The following is an 18,911-nucleotide window of genomic DNA, read 5'->3' as shown; positions in this document are numbered from 1 at the left end:
CTATCTGCTCATTACTATCTGCTAATTTTCTTACTAAGCAACTACTTTTAAAAAATACACAAATACACAGAGCAGCCAATTCCTCTCTGACTCAGCGGAGAGCCCAAGGGTTCTCATCTCCCTTTGGGAAGGATCTTTAATTACCGTTTATTCCTAAAGCTGTATAAAAAGCAGAGAAGCGCAAACATTGAACGAGAGATATTGGCTAGAGGGTCTCTGGTCTCCAGCCTGTTTCCATTCAGTTGCAGGATCTCCCCTAGAGGCAGAGCAAACCCCCCTGGCATTGCTCACAGCTGTATTATAAACTGTGCATCCCTCTGTGTCAGCTCTCGACGTGGGATGCTGCTGCAGATGCCGGAGCGAGAGAGGGGTGAGAAACGGCTGCCTGTGGGGGACTTCCAGGTAAGACACGTCTGTCTCAGAATTCACAGGTACCCAGCTCTTGCTGAGGAGCTCACCTGCTCGACAAACCCAGTGCAACATGGGCATGATGGGATGGAGAATAGGTCTGTGGTCCTTTCTGCTCTGCAGAGCCATTAAACGTGCCAGGGCCATTGCCACAGGGGATGTGTTTGCTCCAATATCACTGGCCAAAATGTCCCTCTTTGCTCCCCTTGGAGGAAGAACTGAGTAAGCTGTGTGTGAGTTAATGCACAGGGACTCTCACCTCCTTCTATTTCATTTCAGGACTCTGGCTGTTAATGGGGTGTGGGAGGGCTCTCACCTGACTTTCTGATAGAAAGCATGGAGGTACTAGGGTTCCTCACTGGAATAATTATATGAATTTTTCAACATGGGCAAGATGTCTTTTCTCCTGGCTTCATCCAAGAAGTTGCCTGAACTAGGGGCAAGTGATAGCTTGGTGGTTTGAGCATTGGCCTGCTAAGCCTAGAGTTGTGAGTTCAATCCTTGATGGGGCCACTTAGAGATTTCAGGCAGAAATCAATATTTGGTCCTGCTAATGAAGGCAAGGGGGCTGGACTCAATGACCTTTCAGGGTCCCTTCCAGTTTAAGGAGATAGGTATATCTCCAATTATTATTTATTTGTTATGCCTGAAACTTTCAAAAAAACAATTCAGCCAGAAGCAGACACCCAGTGTGGGAAATTTCAGTCCAAACAGTTAAAATTTGGCAAACTTATAAGCAACTGAAAATTAGGTCTTCTAAGTGAAGGTGTCAGACACCCTTAACTAGCCACCAGCACCATCTACAATGGCCAATCCATTTGTGAATCCCATTCAGCTATGCTCTTTGCTCCAATAAAGTCTGTGGCAAGGAGTTCCACAGGCCAAATATGGATAATGTAAACAATTTTCTTTTCTCAGTGTTATATGTTCAGACTTTCAATGTAATTGAATGTTCCCTTGTTCGTGTGTAATGAGACAGAGTACATATAGATGCCTGACCTACTTTCTTTATCAATAGATTCATAGGGTTTAAGATCAGAAGGGATAATTAGATCATCCTGTCTGACCTCCTGTATAACACAAGCCATTAAATTTAACCCAGTTACCCCTGTATTGAGCTCCAAAACTTGTGTTTGAATAAGACCTGGTCTACACTAGGATTTTACATTGTAGAATCATAGAGCCACAGGGTGAGAAGGGACCTGCAAGGGTCAGCTAGTCTAACCCTCTGCCAAGATGCAGGGTTTGTTGTGTCTAAACCATCCAGGACAGATGGCTCCAGCCACCTTTAGAAAACCTCCGGTGAAGGAGCTTCCACACCCTGCCTAGGCAACTGTTCCATTGTCCTCCTCTTCTTACAGTTAGAGAGTTTTTCCTGAGATTTAATCTAAATCTGCTCTGCCATAGTGTGACGTTTTGAGTATAATATAATACCTCATTGAAAGGTGACACAGGGCCAGAAAAAGTTAATTGACTCGCAGATTGACCAGACCCATAGTCAAACTTTAAAGACTTGTTAGGAAGTAATGTAAATGAATAGAGTTTTGAAATTCAAGTCTGCATTGTTAGAGACAGAAGGGTAGATGTTTGCTCAGGTGTTGTGATGTAAGAAAACTAGTCTTGTCTATTACTATGGCTTTGATTCAAAGATAAAAAAGGAGTATTAATATTTAGGGAGATGCTTGAGTGAAATAGTCTTATTGTCTATATGTCTCTTTGAAGGTTGTGGTAACCTGCATCTGAACTATTTAATGGATAAATGACCCTGTGCTAATTGCCAGGATGTTTGGGAGAAGGAAAGTCAAGCCTATTGTTTTCTCTGCCCATAAGGCTTCTGGAAATGTGTAAAAACCCTGGGACAAGATCCTTCTTCATCTCAGATCTGCTTACAGTTTCAAGAATGGGAAACCCTCAGCCATAAGAATTGAGATCCCCAATCACTGACTGAAGTCACCCTGAATATGAACACTGGACTATAACCTGTGGACTATGTCTAAAAGGACTTTTGGAAATTACAAGCTCATCGCTGCTATGTATCTGAACCTCCAGAATTGAATTCAAGTCTGTCTGTATATTGATCTTTTAACTAACATTCTACCTCTTTTCTTTTTTAATACATTTTTAGTTTAGTTAAGAAGAATTGACTATAAGCGTGTATTTTGGGTAAGATCTAAGGTATAACTGGACCTGAGTGAGTGGCTGATCCTTTGGGATTGGAAGAACCTTTTGTTTTATATGACAAATTAAGATTTTCAGAATTTATCATCATATGTTTGACGTGTGTGTCTGGATGGAGGCCTGAGGCTGGGCACTTTTAAGGGAACTTCATTGTTTGGACTTCTGAGTAACCAGTGAGGTTGTTTTGGGCTGCCTTGGTAAATCTCAATATTGGAATATCCACCAGCATTTGGGGTTTGGCTGCCCTGTTTTGTTTGCAGTTCACCCAAATTGAGTGATCTCAACTGGCTCCCATGGGCAGCATTGGTACAGGTAGTTTGAACCCATTGCCTTTTGTCCTGCCCTCTGTCTCAAGAGAGAGCAAATTTTCTCCATCTTTTTTATGGCAGACTTTCAAATACTTGAAGTCCTCTATCATGTCCCTCCTTAATCGCCTCTTTTCCAACCTAAACATACCCAGTTCCTTCAGCCTTTGCTCCTATGGTTTGCATTCCATCCCTTGGATCATCTTTTTCACTCACCTCTGGATCCTTTCCAGTTTCTCTACATCCTTTCCAGACAGCGGTGACCAATATTGCACACAGCACTCCAACTGAGACCTAACCAGTGCTGAGTAGAGCCGTACTATCACCTACCATGACTTGCGCGCTATGCCTCTGTTAATGCAACCCAAACCTGCATTTCCTTTTTTTTTCAACAGCAAAAGAATCCACACCCCTGACAGCTGTTGCTATATCACCCTAACCCCGATGTAAACAGCATGAGGTTGATGGAACAATTCTTCTATTGACCTCGCTACCACCTCTCGGGAAGGTGAATTACCTACAGTGATGAGACAACCTCTGCCATCGCTGTAAGTAGTGTCTACACTTAAGTGCTTTGCAGCGCTGCTGTAGTGTTTTAAGTATAGACAAGCCCTCAACTGATCTTCCACAAAAGCATCCAGTCTGGATCTGCAGACATGGGGAGTTGGGGAATCCATCACTTCCCTTTGCAGTTTGTCCCAATGCTTAATCACCCTGAGTGCTAATCATTTGGCCTTTATTTCTGATCAGAATTTTCTGGCTTCAGCTTCCAGCCATTGGGTCTTTCTCTGCCTTTCTCTGCTAGATTACAGAGCCCATTAGTTCCCACGGTTTTCTCCCCATGGAAGTCTCTGCTTGATTGTGTTTTTGATGAGAATAATAGATGAAGCTCTTTAAATCTCCCTGTCAGGCATCTTCTCTAGTCTCCAGTCATTTTTGTGTTTTTTTTCCTGCACCCTCTCCATTTAATCAACATCCTTTTTGAAATGTGAACACAGAATTGACGCAGTCGGTTTCATCAGTTCCACATGCAGAGGTAAAATCCTTCCCCTGCTCCAACTCACCACTCCCCTGATTATGCATCCAAGGAGCATTAGCCATTTTGGCCGCAGCATCACACTGGGAGCTTATGATGAGTTCATTGTCCACAATGACCCCTAAATCATTTTCAGGGTCCTTGCATTCCATAGTACAGTGCCCTAGCCTGGGGGTCAGGCCTGCATTCCCTGTTCCGACAGGACCACTTTGCATTGACTGTATTAAAACATTTTGTTAGGATGGGTCCAGCTCAACAAATGCTCCAGATCAATCGCTATGCCTGCCCTGGCCACCTCATTGTAACCACTCTGCCAATCTTGGGGTCATCCGCAAATTTTACTTGCAACAATTTTCTATTTGCTTCCAGATCATTGAACTGATCTCTGTAGAACCCGACTAGAAACACCCCCATTTACTGCCAATGACCCATTGACAACTGCTTTCTGAGATCTGTCAGATAGCCAGGTTTTAGTCCATTTAACATTTAACAAAAGCTACTGATATTATATAATGCTCATTTTTTTAATTGAATGTTTTTCCCTACTAAATCAAATGTCTCACAGAAATGGAAGTCTATTGCATCTGTTTGGTTCCCTTGGTCAACCAAATGTGTACTCTCATGAAAGGACAAAATCATCTTTATTTGACAAGACCTATTTTCCATAAACCATGTTTTTGACTGGCATTAATTATACTCCTCGACTTTTTTTTTTCACATATCCCCTATCAGCTTTTCCATTGTTTCCTGACTACCTACTTCTGGTTGCAAATGAGATGTGTGGTTGTTGGTCAGTTCATAACTCTGGTGTTTGTAATTCTAAGGTTCTACTCTAGATTCTGGTTAACATGCTCCTTGACTGCTAATGGACTGGAAAGGGTTTCATCACTGCATGTGATATGAGTACATCCTACTGCTTCTTTCCAAATGCAGAACAAAAATAGTTCTTGAACACATCTACCTTTTCTGCAACATTAACAAGTTTCCTTTCTCCCTCTAGGAATTGGCCTTTACCTTTTCTAGGACTTCTTTTGTTCTTAATATACTTCATAACCTCCTTTTTGTTCTCCTTAGCCCTGCAAAGCATGGATTTCCTCCGATGTCTGTAACGTTCTGTATCAATTTTCATAACTTCCAATCTGTATTGCTTGCCAATTATTTTCCCTTTTTCTCATTTGTTATATGTTGCTTTTCCTCCCTTAATTCCTGCCTTCACTTTGCTACTGAACTGGGTTTTTAACCAAAGTTGTCCACTTCCTTGATTGTGGAATTGTGGCTTTTTAGCTCTTTAATAAACTCTTCTTAAAGAACTCCCATTTTTCATTCAAATTTTTCTACAAAGGCAACAGGGGTCACAGTTGCCTGACATGATGTCTGACATGGATAACAGCAGCATTAGGTTGCTTTTGGGATTCACAGAACAGCTGAGCATGGTGGAACATCGCTTTTGGGCTCGAGAAACTAGCACTGAGTGGTGGAATTACATCATTATGCAGGTCTGAGATGATGAGCAGTGGCTGCAGAGCTTTTGGAATCGGAAAGCCACCTTCCTGGAATTGTGCACTGAGCTCACCTCAGCCCTACAGCGCAAGGACACCCAAATGAGAGCTGCACTGTCAGTGGAGAAGCGCATGGTGATCACATTGTGGAAGCTGGCGACTCCAGGCTGCTACTGGTCAGTTGCAAATCAGTTTGGAGCTGGGAGGTTGACCATTGGGGCTGTGTTAACGCAAGCGTGCAGGGCCATTAATCACATCCTTTTGTGCAAGACCGTAACTCTTGGCAACATGCGTGATATTGTGGATGGCTTTTCAGAAATGGGTTTCCCCAACTGTGGAGGGATGATAGCACGCATATTCCAATTTTGGCACTGGATGCCGTTTGATGAAATATATCAATCGGAAGGGGTACTTCTCCATGCTGCTGTGGGCACTCGAGGATCACTGTGGGCATTTCATTGACATCATAGACATCAGGGTGATCCAGAAAAGTGCATGACGCATGAATCTTTAGGAACACCGGCCTTTACAGAAAGCTGAAAATGGGGACTTTCTTTCCAGACCAGAAGATCCCCACAGGGGATCTCGAAATGCCCATAGTGATCCTGAGAGACCTGGCAAACCCCTCAATGCCCGGGTTCATGAAGCCGTACATGGGAAACCTGGATAGCAGTAAGGAACATTTCAACAATAGGCTGAGTCGGAGCAGGATGACCATGGAATGTGCATTTGGCAGATTAAAAGTGGGCTGGCGATGCCTTTTTGACAGGTTAGATCTCAATGAAGAAAATATTCCCATGGTTGTAGCCATGTGTTGCACATTGTATAATATTTGTGAAGGTAAGGGCAAAAAGTTTGCTCAGGGGTGCACTGCTCAGACAGAACACGTGGCTGCTGATTTTGTGCAGCCAGATACCAAGTCTATAAGAGGGCACAATGGGGGGCAATACGAAACAAGAAGCCTTTGCAGCAACACTGTGAAAATGAGAAGGAGTAATGTTTGTTGCTATGCATGGGATTGTAATGCATAATGAAGTCCAGTTTTGGTAGGGTAGGAAGCTCTTGTGATTGTTCAGGCCCAGGGTTCAATGTAAGGAAATGATAATACTGCCTGCTGCTTTGCTTTCTGCTATCATAACTTCAACGGAAAGATATAAAGACTGATTAATAGTCAAATAACTTTGCTTTTATTGCCAAAAAACCCCACCACACCATGCACACACACACAGCTGAGCATATGTCCAGCTTTCATTTGAAAAGCTGTCTGTGGAGGTGGAGTGAACGGTAAAGTGAGAAGTCCCAGAAATCGGAAAGGAATGTGTGGGTGGAGTTTGGGAAGGAAATGAGAAAGAGTTGTGTTTGTGCTGAAGGGGTGGAAGCAAGGACCTATCTGCTCGGTCTGGAGCATCAAGAGGGACTGCAGCATGGTGGCTTGGCACTCCAATACTTTTATCAGCCTCTTCATTGCATCCCTAGTGTATGCTCATTATCTTTTCTTTCCTGTTTGTCGCTTTCCCTCCACTGCCTCCATTCCATCTTGTCTGCATAAGAGTATTGCAGCACCTCCCAGAACATATCTTCCTTGCTCCATCTTGGGCATTTTCTAATCTGGCAGAAACACTCGGCTGGAGTGGAGGGGCTGCCTCCTTTCAAGGACATATCTAGTGAAGCACAAGTAACAATAAACAGAAGCCTTATTGGTAAGTACACGTACAGCATTGAAACACTACATTAAAATACACTGCTGCTAACACACCAGTCACTTTTCCACTGATACTTGACAAGCACACATGCCGATGAACACTGGAAGCATGGTGTTTCCATGGGCAGGGGACCTTAGGCATGGGAGAAAAGCAATGGGCCAATTACGGTGATAAAATCTACACTGGCACTTCGGTGATGAAAATTTTGCGTAAAAAGCCTTACAACTCTCATCAAGGAGCCATTATTACGTCAGTGAAACTGAGGAGTTCCATCATCGAAAGTGGCTTTATAGTCTTTACACCTCCACTATTTCATCATCAAATCTTGCTTTTTGGTGAAAAAACTTGGTAGTGTAGACAAGGACTAGAGAACAATAAAAGATACCCATATACACTCGTGTTTCCTGTCTCCTAAGATTTCCCACACCACAATGTGTAGGAATTATTGATGCAGGGAGCACTGTAAAATATGGAATTGTCATTAGGAAGGTTAGTTGTTCATAATTCATTTATCTGAATAATGAAAATGTCGTTTTTCAGTGTGTGAAAAGCGACCAATATGCTTCATCCATAAGAACAGCCTTAAGTAGTGCATGAAGTATCTCATATTAACATTTTCTCTCCATCCAGCTATTTCTCCTGCAACATCACCCTAGACCCTGGGCACATACAGGAAGTCAGGGGAACGTATGGTACATGCAGGAAACAGCATTCTGCTTCAGCAGTGGACACCTTCTCTTCTACTCCATGTCAGATTCCAACTCAACCGACTTCACAAACCCCACCACCTTCATCCTGCTGGGCATTCCTGGCCTGGAGGCAGCCCATGTCTGGATGTCCATCCCCTTCTGCACCATGTACGCCATAGCCATCTTGGGGAACTTCACCATCCTGTTCATCGTAAAGACGGAGCCGAGCCTCCATGTGCCCATGTACTATTTCCTCTGCATGCTGGCCATCACCGACCTGGTCCTGTCTACATCCATTGTGCCCAAAATGCTGAGCATCTTCTGGTTCAATTCCAGGGAGATCAATTTCAGTGCATGCCTCACCCAGATGTACTTCATTCTCAGCTTCTATGTGATACAGTCTGGGATCCTCGTGGCCATGGCTTTTGATCGCTATGTGGCCATCTGCGATCCCTTGAGACATTCCACCATCCTGACAAACTCTGTGGTTGCCAAAATTGGCCTGGCTCTGGTGCTGCGCGGTGCCATACTCATACTGCCCTATCCCTTCCTGGCGAGGAGGTGGCCATATTGCAGAACCAACATCATTCCAAACACGTACTGTGAGCACATAGCTGTGGTGAAGCTGGCCTGCGCCGACATCAGCCTCAGTAGTTACTACAGCCTCTCTGCAGCATTCTTGTTTATCGGTATGGATATGTTTTTTATCACTGTGTCCTATACCCAGATCCTCAGGGCCATCTTTAGACTCCCAAAAAAGGACGCCCGGCTCAAGACTTTTGGGACCTGCGGCTCCCACCTCTGTGTCATCTTAGCCTCTTACATCCCACATTTCTTCGCCACCCTCACACAACGGTTTGGGCACAATGTGGTCCTGTATTTGCGCGTTCTCATGGCACACATGTACCTCCTGGTGCCCCCCATGCTAAACCCCATCATCTATGGGGTGAAGACCCAACAGATCCGGGATAGGCTGCTCCAGCTCTTTGCTCATAAAGGTACCTAAAGTTTTCTCCTCGTTCTCTGGATCTCAGACCGAGCTCCATGCTGAGCTGGCTGGTGACATGGTGCTGGGCCCTCTTCCCTGAATCACTGACTAGCCAGTCAAAGAGACATTAAATACTTGCCTGACCTTACTGTGCTGTGTCAGCATGACAAACTGGCGAAACTGTCTACGTACAACTGATAGGGTTTCCACCTTTCTAATTGCGGATAACTGGAAGCTTGAGGCCCCGCCCATGTGCTCTGCCTCTTCCCTCAGATTCCGCCCCTGTCACTCTCTGGATCATCCCTGTCACACTCTGCACTCCAAAGCACCTCCTATTTGCCATGGTGACGTAATTATGGTATGTTTTATACAGAGTATGCCCCGTGAGGATTCATTCTAAAAGTTTTAATCTGCTAAACATTGATATCTATGTGAAGCTATGAAATCTTGCTCTGTGTGCGTTACAAAGTGTGATGTGAGGCTGGAAACACCCAAAACCAGCCTTTCAGGTATGTCAGAGGAGTAGCCAAAAAGTGTTAATTGCTGTTGTCAACACTCATCCAGGGAAGAATCCACTAGTACAGGAACTGTGTATAAGAAAGCCTACTCGGAGGGAGTATGGAGACAATGGAGAATGTTTGTCCAATGGAGGCGGACCACTCACATCACATACATAGACTTTCCAGCAAGCTGGAAGAAACTACAAAAGATGGGGAGTGACATCACCTCTTGTCTTTATTCCAGCACAACTCAACATGTGCATAAGGATACAGATGGTTCAAACCATCTGTTTACATGGTTAACATCTAACAAGATATAAGTAAACACATACAGTCCATTTACAGGGGTTATGTTGCTATTTATAGAGTATGGCCCTAATTGACATTTATATAGTTCTCTAATATGTCTTTAAATGTTGAATTTGAGTCAATTAGCCTGCTAGTTGCACAACCCTTTCTGATCCTGTGTCACACCTATTAACTCAGTTTTGATTGTATGAACCATCTGTATCCTTATGTCTTGGGCTTTTACTCTTTGCTCATGATCATTGATCTCGAGGCAGGAGGCTAGGGTGGACAGAAGAAAGGAGTAACTGCATTCTAGATAAAGCCAGTTTTCTCCAGCTTCTCTGCTGAGGGCTGGGCATGGAAGGAATGGAGCCTCCCGAGAAGAGGGAACAGAGAGAGGAGTGGTTGGTCCAGCCCTTTAAAAACCCAGAGCCTGGATGAGTCAGAAGAAGCTGGGGCAGGAGAATGGCACAAGAACGGCAGAGGGATCTCTTTGGTTGCAGAGCTATGGCTGCAGCTGAGAGACACACTCCAGATGGAGGAGAAGCCAGGAGTTGCAGGAGATGGTTCCTGGGCACCTTAGAGAGATCTGACCAAATCCCAAAAAACGCTCCCAGGGCAGTGAGTACACTGAAGCAGGGAAAGGTGGCCAGGTGCTGTGTTGTGTTTAACCAGATCTGGGTATCTCTTGTGCTCTCTAAAGCAGAGGGATTGTTTTACAACCCCTTTTGGACGGCCGGGGGCTGTTCGCTTTAATGATCCTGTACCCCAAAAGAGAGAAACTGGGAACAGAGCACTCCCAAGGAGGAGCTCTCGTAGGGTGTGTTGAAGCAATTGGAGAGTCTAGGGGAGCCCAGCCAAAACTAGTCTCAGGGCCCTGGCGCTTGGCCTGCAGGTCTCTGCTCCCAGAGGGAGGTGCTAGAATGGAAGCTGCACCCCGAGAGTGGGCCTAGAAAACCAGCCCTGGACTAGGGCCTGAACCCTGCTCCAACTCAAAACCAAATGGGTCCAGTGTGTGGGACCGAAACACGGCTGCCCGGCAGGGTGCGGGAGCTTGAGTGGGGCTGTGACAGCAAACCTGGAGCTGGTGCATGGATGCTAGGGGACTGGGAGTGGACCGGGAGTGGAGCTGGACGATCCCAAACCTGCAGGGAGGTGTCCACAAGATCATCTCTTTACCCTAATGTGGCCCACTCTCCTCTGCCCTCAGTGTGTCCCCGAGTGCTCCAGTTCCCAGACTGATCCAGCCAGAATCCCTGAAGGAAACATTTCCTGAACCAGGCAGTGCCAGTTTAGAGTCAGAGAGAGGATTTCTCTCCTTTGGAATGTGGTCCCCAGAATGGAAGAGGCAGGGAGTCCCTGTTCTACTGGATTTCGTCCCATCTCTCCCCCACCCCCCATGCATTTTGGTTCCTTTTCTCTCCCTTTCCTTTCTAACTCCACACACACACACACACACACACACACACACACACACACACACACACACACACACCTACCTCTCCCTGCCACTTCTAATGTAGCACTGTGAACCGCTGCAGCTGAGCATTGATCTGGCTGAGCAAGAAGCCGAGTGCATTAGTCTGGTTATTAACCAGGTAAAACTAAGTCCCCGGCCATTACCATCAAGCAGCCTGCAACTGCAAATTGCAACCAGCTCAGTATTAACCTGTCTAGAGGGATTGCTGGGCAGATGGCAGCTTCATAGACAGGGCTGGAGGCTGCTTGAAAGTTGTGGGTGCTCCATTTATACAGCGCAGCCCTTGGGGGGATGTCATGGCCGCAGGCAGCTACAAAGCTGCAGATCTACAGAACAATGGGTCCCTCAGCTCCAGTGGATGGAAGCAAAATGTGGGGAATTGAGGAAGACAGTGTGAGAGGGGACTCAGATTAGTGTGCCAGAGGGCTCAGTGGTACCCCAGTTCCAGGCTGCACTCCAGGGAAGTCAGTCACGACAAGCAGGGTGAAATGCACGACCTGTTGTTCTGAGTGAGAGTTGCACTTCATACACTGGTGTAGAAATTTTAAGAGACACTTTAAGTGTGGTGGGTGGAGACCAGTCAAAGAGGTTAACAGTTTGTTATTTTCTGTTTGCTTATTTTGGGAAAAGGAAGTACAGTCAGGAAAGCACCAAGATGAGTGCAAACAGCGAAAGGATTGTGAAATCGGAGCTATTGAGATTGCAGGCAGTAGAAAAAGAAAAAGAAAATCAGAGAATTTTGCCGCGAATGCAGGCAGAGGCTGCCAGAGAGGAGGCTGAACACAGAAGGGCTATGGGACTAAAACAACAAGAAACGGAGAAGAAAGAGAGAGAGCAGAATCACCGATTGGAATTGCTGTAAAAGCAGAACCAGAACCTTCCCACTCCACTGATTCCCACATCTCCAAAAATCCTCAAATGGGAACAGCCGTGTCCTGCATACAAGGCAGGGGATATTGGTGAATACTTGACTACCTTTGAGAGGCTGTGTGTGATTCATAAGATTCCTGAGGATCAGAAGATACCTACTTTAGTTGCTAATTTAACTGGTAAAGCACTGGATATATTCAATAAAATGCCAACTGATGATGCTTTAGATGATTGTAAATTCAAATAAATGGTTTTGAAACAATTTCAGATTACCCCTGAAACATTTAGAGTGAAATTTAGGAATCTTAAGAGAGGTGCTGGTGTCTAACGTGAAATATGTTAACAAAATGAAAGATTTAATGGGAAAGGTCAGCGATATTGCAAGCTTTGAAGGAACTTTTGACCTAGTTGGTCAGGAGCACTTCTTAAACATATTTAAAGATGATGTGAAACAGTGTCTATGGGACAAAAACGTGAAAACTGTGGATAGATGGTTTCTCTAGCTGATGATTTTGAGCAGAAACAAGTATCTATTGTGAATAAACTAGAGATGGAGGTGTTTACACTTGGTGGGAAGCATGGTCCCATTTTACTGAAGATTCAGCATTTGTGCTCCCAGGCACCCAATCTGTGGCTCAGGCTTCGAGAGGGAACTGTGTAACTGACCTGCCGGAGGGGAGCAGTCACACAACTGACCTCTCGGGGATAGAGAGGGGGTGATGAAGGGTACTCCAATCCAGCTCCCGATTTTTCAGGGCTTTGTTCCTTATGTACTTGTGAAAACTGTCACTTTAAGACAGGATGTAGGTCTGTAATCTATCGCGCCGGGGCTCGACCCTCCGGAGGGCAGGAGGGGAGCCACGCCGACTCACTCCCTGTCTTCTGTGGAACAGGCTGAACAACAGTAAACAGGGTTAGGAAGCTCAGGCCCTCTGAGGCAGGGCTGAGCGGCAATACAGTACACGGAGCTCAGGCCCTTTGGTGCAGGGCGGAGCAGCAAACAGTTTAAAGAGCTCAGGCCCTTTGTGGCAGGGGCTGAGCAGCAAACAAACAGTCAGGAAGCTCAGGTCCTTTGTGGCAGGGGCTGAGCAGCAAACAAACAGTCAGGAAGCTCAGGCCCTTTGTTGCAGGGGGCTGAGCAGCAGCGAACAAACAGTTTAAAGAGCTCAGGCCCTTTGTTGCAGGGGCTGAGCAGCGAACAAACAGTTTAAAGAGCTCAGGCCCTTTGGAGCAGGGGCTGAGCAGCAACCAGTACAATAAGCTCAGGCCCTTTGGTGCAGGGGCTGAGCGAGGGGGAAAACTGCCACCCGTGAGTGGGGTGGCAGGGGGGACACAGGCCCACCCACTCCACTGTGTCCCAGCCCGGGGCCCTAGCAGCGGCTATCACCGCTGCTGGTCAGTGGGGTCCTGACCGCAACACACTGACATCGGGACCTCTGCGTCTGCAGCCTGACAGGGGTCGGTTACCCCCGGGCTACTTCCATTTTCCCCCTCAGGGGTTACCTCGTCCAGGGCACCAGCTCCAGGCCAGTCAATTAGCATAGGCTCCTCAGGAGCAGGGCTTGGTGGCAGGTCTGGCAGCTCCTCGGGGAAGTCCGGCCAGGCGTGCTCGGGTGGCTCCTCCGGGTAACAGCAGGGACGGGGAAGCTTCAGCGGTTCCTCTTCATAGGGGATCCGGGGGAGTTCCAGCGGCTCCTCCCAGTACCGGTCACGGGGAAGCTCCGGAGGCTCCTCTTCGTAGCGGGCATGGGGAAGCTCCGGCCAATCAGGACAGCTGCCTTAGGTCCTGGAAGGTTCCCAGTCAGGAGCTCTCACCGGCACATCTGCTCCCGGCGGCGGCTGGGCTCTGACTGAGCTCTGGCTGCCGGCTTTTCTACTTCCTCTCCCGCCCCTTGACTTCCAGGGGGCGGGGACAGGTGGTGGTGGCTCCGCGCACTTGGGTGTCTGTGAGGGTGCTCCCTCTGCTGGGCAGGAGGGGAGCCACACCGACTCACTACAAGGTCCTACTGAATAAATGGTTGTCTGTGAAAATGCTAATGACCCAACTGACCGAGAGGAGGAGGACAGTCCCTGGGTTGGGAAGACACAGAAAGCAGCTATGAAAAGACACACCTGCTAGCCCAGACAGCACAGATCACAACCATCTAGGAAAGGGGGAGGGGAAGATCCCAGTGCTGGGAGTGGGTTCACAAGGAAAGTCCAAGAGGGTGTTGTATTATTTCTATGGGCATAACCCTGGGGTTGGGAAGCAGCTCCGCAGAGAGCTAGGCAACATGTAAAGCCCACTTACTTCCTTACATCATCAGACCTGGCATACCAAGACCCCCAGGATCGTCTTAGACTGAGATCCCTACTGAAGGGGTGTGACATTATTGACATGAACCATGACCATATAGATCATTGTTGCAACCAAAGTCCAATAGTGGCACCAAATCTTGTACAAGGAAGGCAAAGTCAGGTGTCTATGAAAAGTTTGTAATTTGCTGGTTATGATTTTGCTGTCTGTATGTGTGTATCATTTTTGTAGTTGAAGTTATGAATATTGGCTATGTACTTGTATTTCAATGTGTTTGATTCTACATAGCATCGGTGAAGCATTTCGTCAGCTCCTTGAGAAAGGACTATTCTGAGTAAGTGACCAATGAAGAAACACTTAACTGACAATGGACCTTGGGAGACTCCAATCCACATGTGAGAAGCCTTCCTAGGAACGTTCAAGATAGCATGTGAGCAATGGCTGCCGCCGGCAAACTGAGGTGTGCATGGATATGTGACTTACCCATGTGTCTGCAAACTCCATCTTGCTGCTGTGATTTTCCACAGTAAGAACAAAGGGGTGTCCTTCCACCTGGCAGAGGGTATAAAAGGCCCTGGAAGCCCCTCCATTCTGTCTTTAATCCTGCTTCTGACCTCTGGAGGAACTGTGCTTGAAACTGATGCTCTGAACAAAGGACTGGATGACCCATCCAGGCTGGGATGTTGGTACTCCAGAGACTTGATTGGTTTAAATCAGCAGTAATCCAATCAAGACTGAAACAAGCCTGAACTAAGAACTTTGCGATTGTTGGATATATTTGATTCCATGTAACCAATTATAACTCTCATCTATATTTCTTTTTTTTATAAATAAACCTGTAGATTTTAGATTCTAAAGGATTGAAAACTACATGATTTGTGGGTAAGATTTAACTTGTATATTGAGCTGGGTCTGGGTTTGGTCCTTTGGGATTGGGAGAACCTTTTTTCTTTTACTGGGATATTGGTTTTCATAACCATTCATCCCCATAAGGAGTGGCGCTGGTGGTGATCCAAGGGAACTGGAGTATCTGAGGGAATTGCTTATCTGACTTCTGGTTAGTCAGTGGGGTAAAACCAAAGTCCTCTCTGTTTGGCTGGTTTGGTGTGCCTTAGTAGTGAAGGACCCCCAGGTTTGGGCTGTGACTGTCCTGCTCTAAGCAATTTGTCCTCAATTGATACTCTCAGTAGTGTCCCACCAAAGGCCCCATCATTACAAGGGGATACTGAGAGGAAAGGAAAACCAGTAACTAAACACATGTTAAGGTTCAGGGAGGAGTTGAAAGACACAATGGGTATTGAATAAATCAAAGGGTCCAAGCAGAAGTTGTGGTATAATAAAAATACTCGAAAACACCTACCTGTGATAAAAGATTTGGGGTTATTGTTAAATCTCATGATGCAATGTCTCTTGCTAACGGGAAATCTTATAACAAAGAATTTGGTACTGATGGCAAATCCTATGAAAAGGTGTAACATGCATGATTTTGGGGAAAGCTTTTGGACATGCTACAAATAGTAAACAAGAAGCCTTATGGGGATACTGCTTCTCAACTAACACCTGTAAACAGGCTCAAAGCTCATCACACCAGGGAAACCATAATAAATCTGGTCTTCTGTGTGGAAGGGGAAACTGAGGCACACCACTGCATGGCATTGATAGAATCATAGAATCATAGAATCTCAGGGTTGGAAGGTCATCTAGTCCAACCCCCTGCTCAAAGCAGGATCAAACTCAACTAAATCATCCCAGCCAGGGCTTTGTCAAGCCTGACCTTAAAAACCTCTAAGGAAGGAGATTCCACCACCTCCCTAGGTAACCCATTCCAGTGCTTCACCACCCTACTAGTGAAAAAGTTTTTCCTAATGTCCAACCTAAACCTCCCCCTCTGCAACTTGAGACCATTACTCCTTGTTCTGTCATCTTCTACCACTGAAAACAGTCTAGATCCATCCTCTTTGGAACCCCTTTTCAGGTAGTTGAAAGCAGCTATCAAATCCCCCCTCATTCTTCTCTTCTGCAGACTAAACAATCTCAGTTCCCTCAGCCTCTCCTCATAAGTCATGTGCTCCAGCCCCCTAATCATTTTTGTTGCCCTCCGCTGGACTCTTTCCAATTTTTCCACATCCTTCTTGTAGTGTGGGGCCCAAAACTGGACACAGTACTCCAAATGAGGCCTCACCAGTGCTGAATAGAGGGGAATGATCACATCCCTCGATCTGCTGGAAATGACCCTACTTATACAACCCAAAATGCCATTAGCCTTCTTGGCAACAAGGGCACACTGTTGACTCATATTCAGCTTTTCGTCCACTGTAACCCCTAAGTCCCTTTCTGCAGAGCTTCTGCCTAGCCATTCGGTCCCTAGTCTATAGCAGTGCATGGGATTCTTCCGTCCTAAATGCAGGACTCTGCACTTGTCCTTGTTGAACCTCATCATATTTCTTTTGGCCCAATCCTCTAATCCTTGATGAATATCTGTATTGAGTTATCACCAGCTGGAAAAGAACAATGGTTGACAATGCTGCACAGCTACAAAGAGAGGTTTTCTAGTGACCCAGAGAAGGCACACAGAACTTTGCAAAAACATTTGTGAAGAACACTGCAATATTTGCAACACTTGGGCGCTGTATGTTCCAAACCTTAAGAAGGCTTTTTGCACACTCCCTCCAAACTAGTCAGTGACTAACACTCCTGCAGTAAACTAAGAGGGGAGGTGTGACATTCTGCGACCCAAAGCAACTCACTGGCACTCCCATATTGACCATGGTGAGCTGATTATGATTTATTTTATACAAATTATGTCATGTAAGGTATCAATGAATGCTTTGTTCTAGGTGGGCCTTGAGTGGGCTATAAAAAGGCAGTCAGCAGTGAACCAGCTGAGAAGACTAACAGAGAGAGTTTGCCTAGAGAGAGCCCACTGAGGCTTTGCTCAGGCGGGCTTCTGTGAGTTGCTGCAACAGCTGAGGAAGCTCATAGAAGGAAGAAATTATGGAAGGTGAGCGTTCAGCTGTTGTAACCTGCACAGGTTGTGCCATGTTTGTCTTTCTTCCACAGGACAGAAGCGACTTTGTCTGTACAAAATGCAAGCTGGTCTCCATATTGGAAGAGAAGGTTCGAGGTCTGGAGAAACAAGTATCGACCCTGCGTTGCATAAGAGAAAATGAAGATTTTCTGGACAGACGTCAGGATATGCTTCTACGGGCACAACGTTCTGAAGAATTGGAGCAGGCTGCGCAGAGGGGACAGAGGGATGGTGAAGAAATATGGCAGCATGTGACCTCCAGAAAAATAAATAGGAGTGTCCATGTACCAGCAATGGAGATACAGGTGAGCAACCGTTTTCATGTTCTCTCCACAGGTACTAATGCGGAGAGTGGACTAGATGATACTTCTGAGGGAAGGGAGCAGAAGGAGACTCCACCGATTGGAAGGCATGAGATCCTCTGTCCTAGGGATGGGGGTTCCACGACCATCGCTCTCAAGAGAAGGAGGGAAGGAGGGTGGTGGTTGGGGACTCCCTCCTCAGGGGGACTGAGTCATCTATCTGCTGCCCCTACTGAGAAAACCGAGAGGTCTGCTGCTTGCCAGGAGCTAGGATTCACGATGTGATGGAGAGACTGCCGAGTCTCATCAAGCCCTCAGATCCTACCCCTTCCTGCTTCTCCACGTGGGCACCAATGGTACTGACAAGAATGACCTTGAGCGGATCACTGCAGACTATGTGGCTCTAGGAAGAAGGATGAAGGAGTTTGAGGTGCATGTGGTGTTCTCGTCCATCCTCCCTGTGCAGGGAAAAGGCCTGGGTAGAGACCGTTGAATTGTGGAAGTCAGCGAATGGCTATGCAGATGGTGTTGAAGAGAAGGCTTTGGATTCTTCGACCATGGGATGGTGTTCCAAGAACGAGGAGTGCTAGGCAGAGACGGGCTCCACCTAACGAAGAGAGAGAAGAGCATCTTCACAAGCAGGCTGGCTAACCTAGTGAGGAGGGCTTTAAACTAGGTTCACTGGGGGAAGGAGACCAAAGCCCGGAGGTAAGTGGGGAAATGGAAAACCGGGAGGAAGCACGAGCAGGAGAGTGCAAGAGGGGAGGACTCCTGCCTCAGACTGAGAAAGCGGGACAATCAGCGAGTTATCTTAAGTGCCTGTACACAAATGCAAGAAGCCTGGGAAACAAGCAGGGAGAACTGGAAGCCCTGACATAGTCAAGGAATTATGATGTGATTGGAAAAACAGAGACTTGGTGGGATAACTCACATGACTGGAGTAGTGTCATGGATGGATATAAAGTGTTCAGGAAGGACAGGCCGGGCAGAAAAGGTGGGAGAGTTGCATTGTGTGTAAGAGAGGAGTATGACTCCTCAGAGCTCCGGTATGAAACTGCAGAAAAACCTGAGAATCTCTGGATTAAGTTTAGATGTGTGAGAAACAAGGGGAATGTCATGGTGGGAGTCTGCTATAGACCACCAGACCAGGGGGATGAGGTGGACGAGACTTTCTTCCGGCAACTAGCAGAAGTTAGTAGATTACAGGCCCTGGTTCTCATGGGAGACTTTAATCACCCTGATCTCTGCTGGGAGAGCAAAACAGCGGTGCACAGACAATCCAGGAAGTTTTTGGAAAGTGTAGGGGACAATTGCCTGGTGCAAGTGCTGGAGGAACCAACT

At 46.5% G+C, this 18,911-nt stretch overlaps 1 protein-coding gene across 1 annotated transcript; it reads left to right on the top strand.

The window, feature by feature from the left end:
- The first annotated feature begins 7,876 nt into the window (after positions 1-7,876).
- Positions 7,877-8,824, top strand: LOC120404302 (olfactory receptor 52R1-like). The gene has a single exon (XM_039536571.1). The coding sequence runs from the start codon at positions 7,877-7,879 to the stop codon at positions 8,822-8,824; it is 948 nt and encodes a 315-aa protein (XP_039392505.1).
- Positions 8,825-18,911: the final 10,087 nt, after the last annotated feature.

The sequence above is a fragment of the Mauremys reevesii genome, linkage group 1, assembly GCF_016161935.1.
Source record: "Mauremys reevesii isolate NIE-2019 linkage group 1, ASM1616193v1, whole genome shotgun sequence".
NCBI lineage: Eukaryota > Metazoa > Chordata > Testudines > Geoemydidae > Mauremys > Mauremys reevesii.
This window is presented reverse-complemented; position numbering and strand designations above follow the sequence as displayed.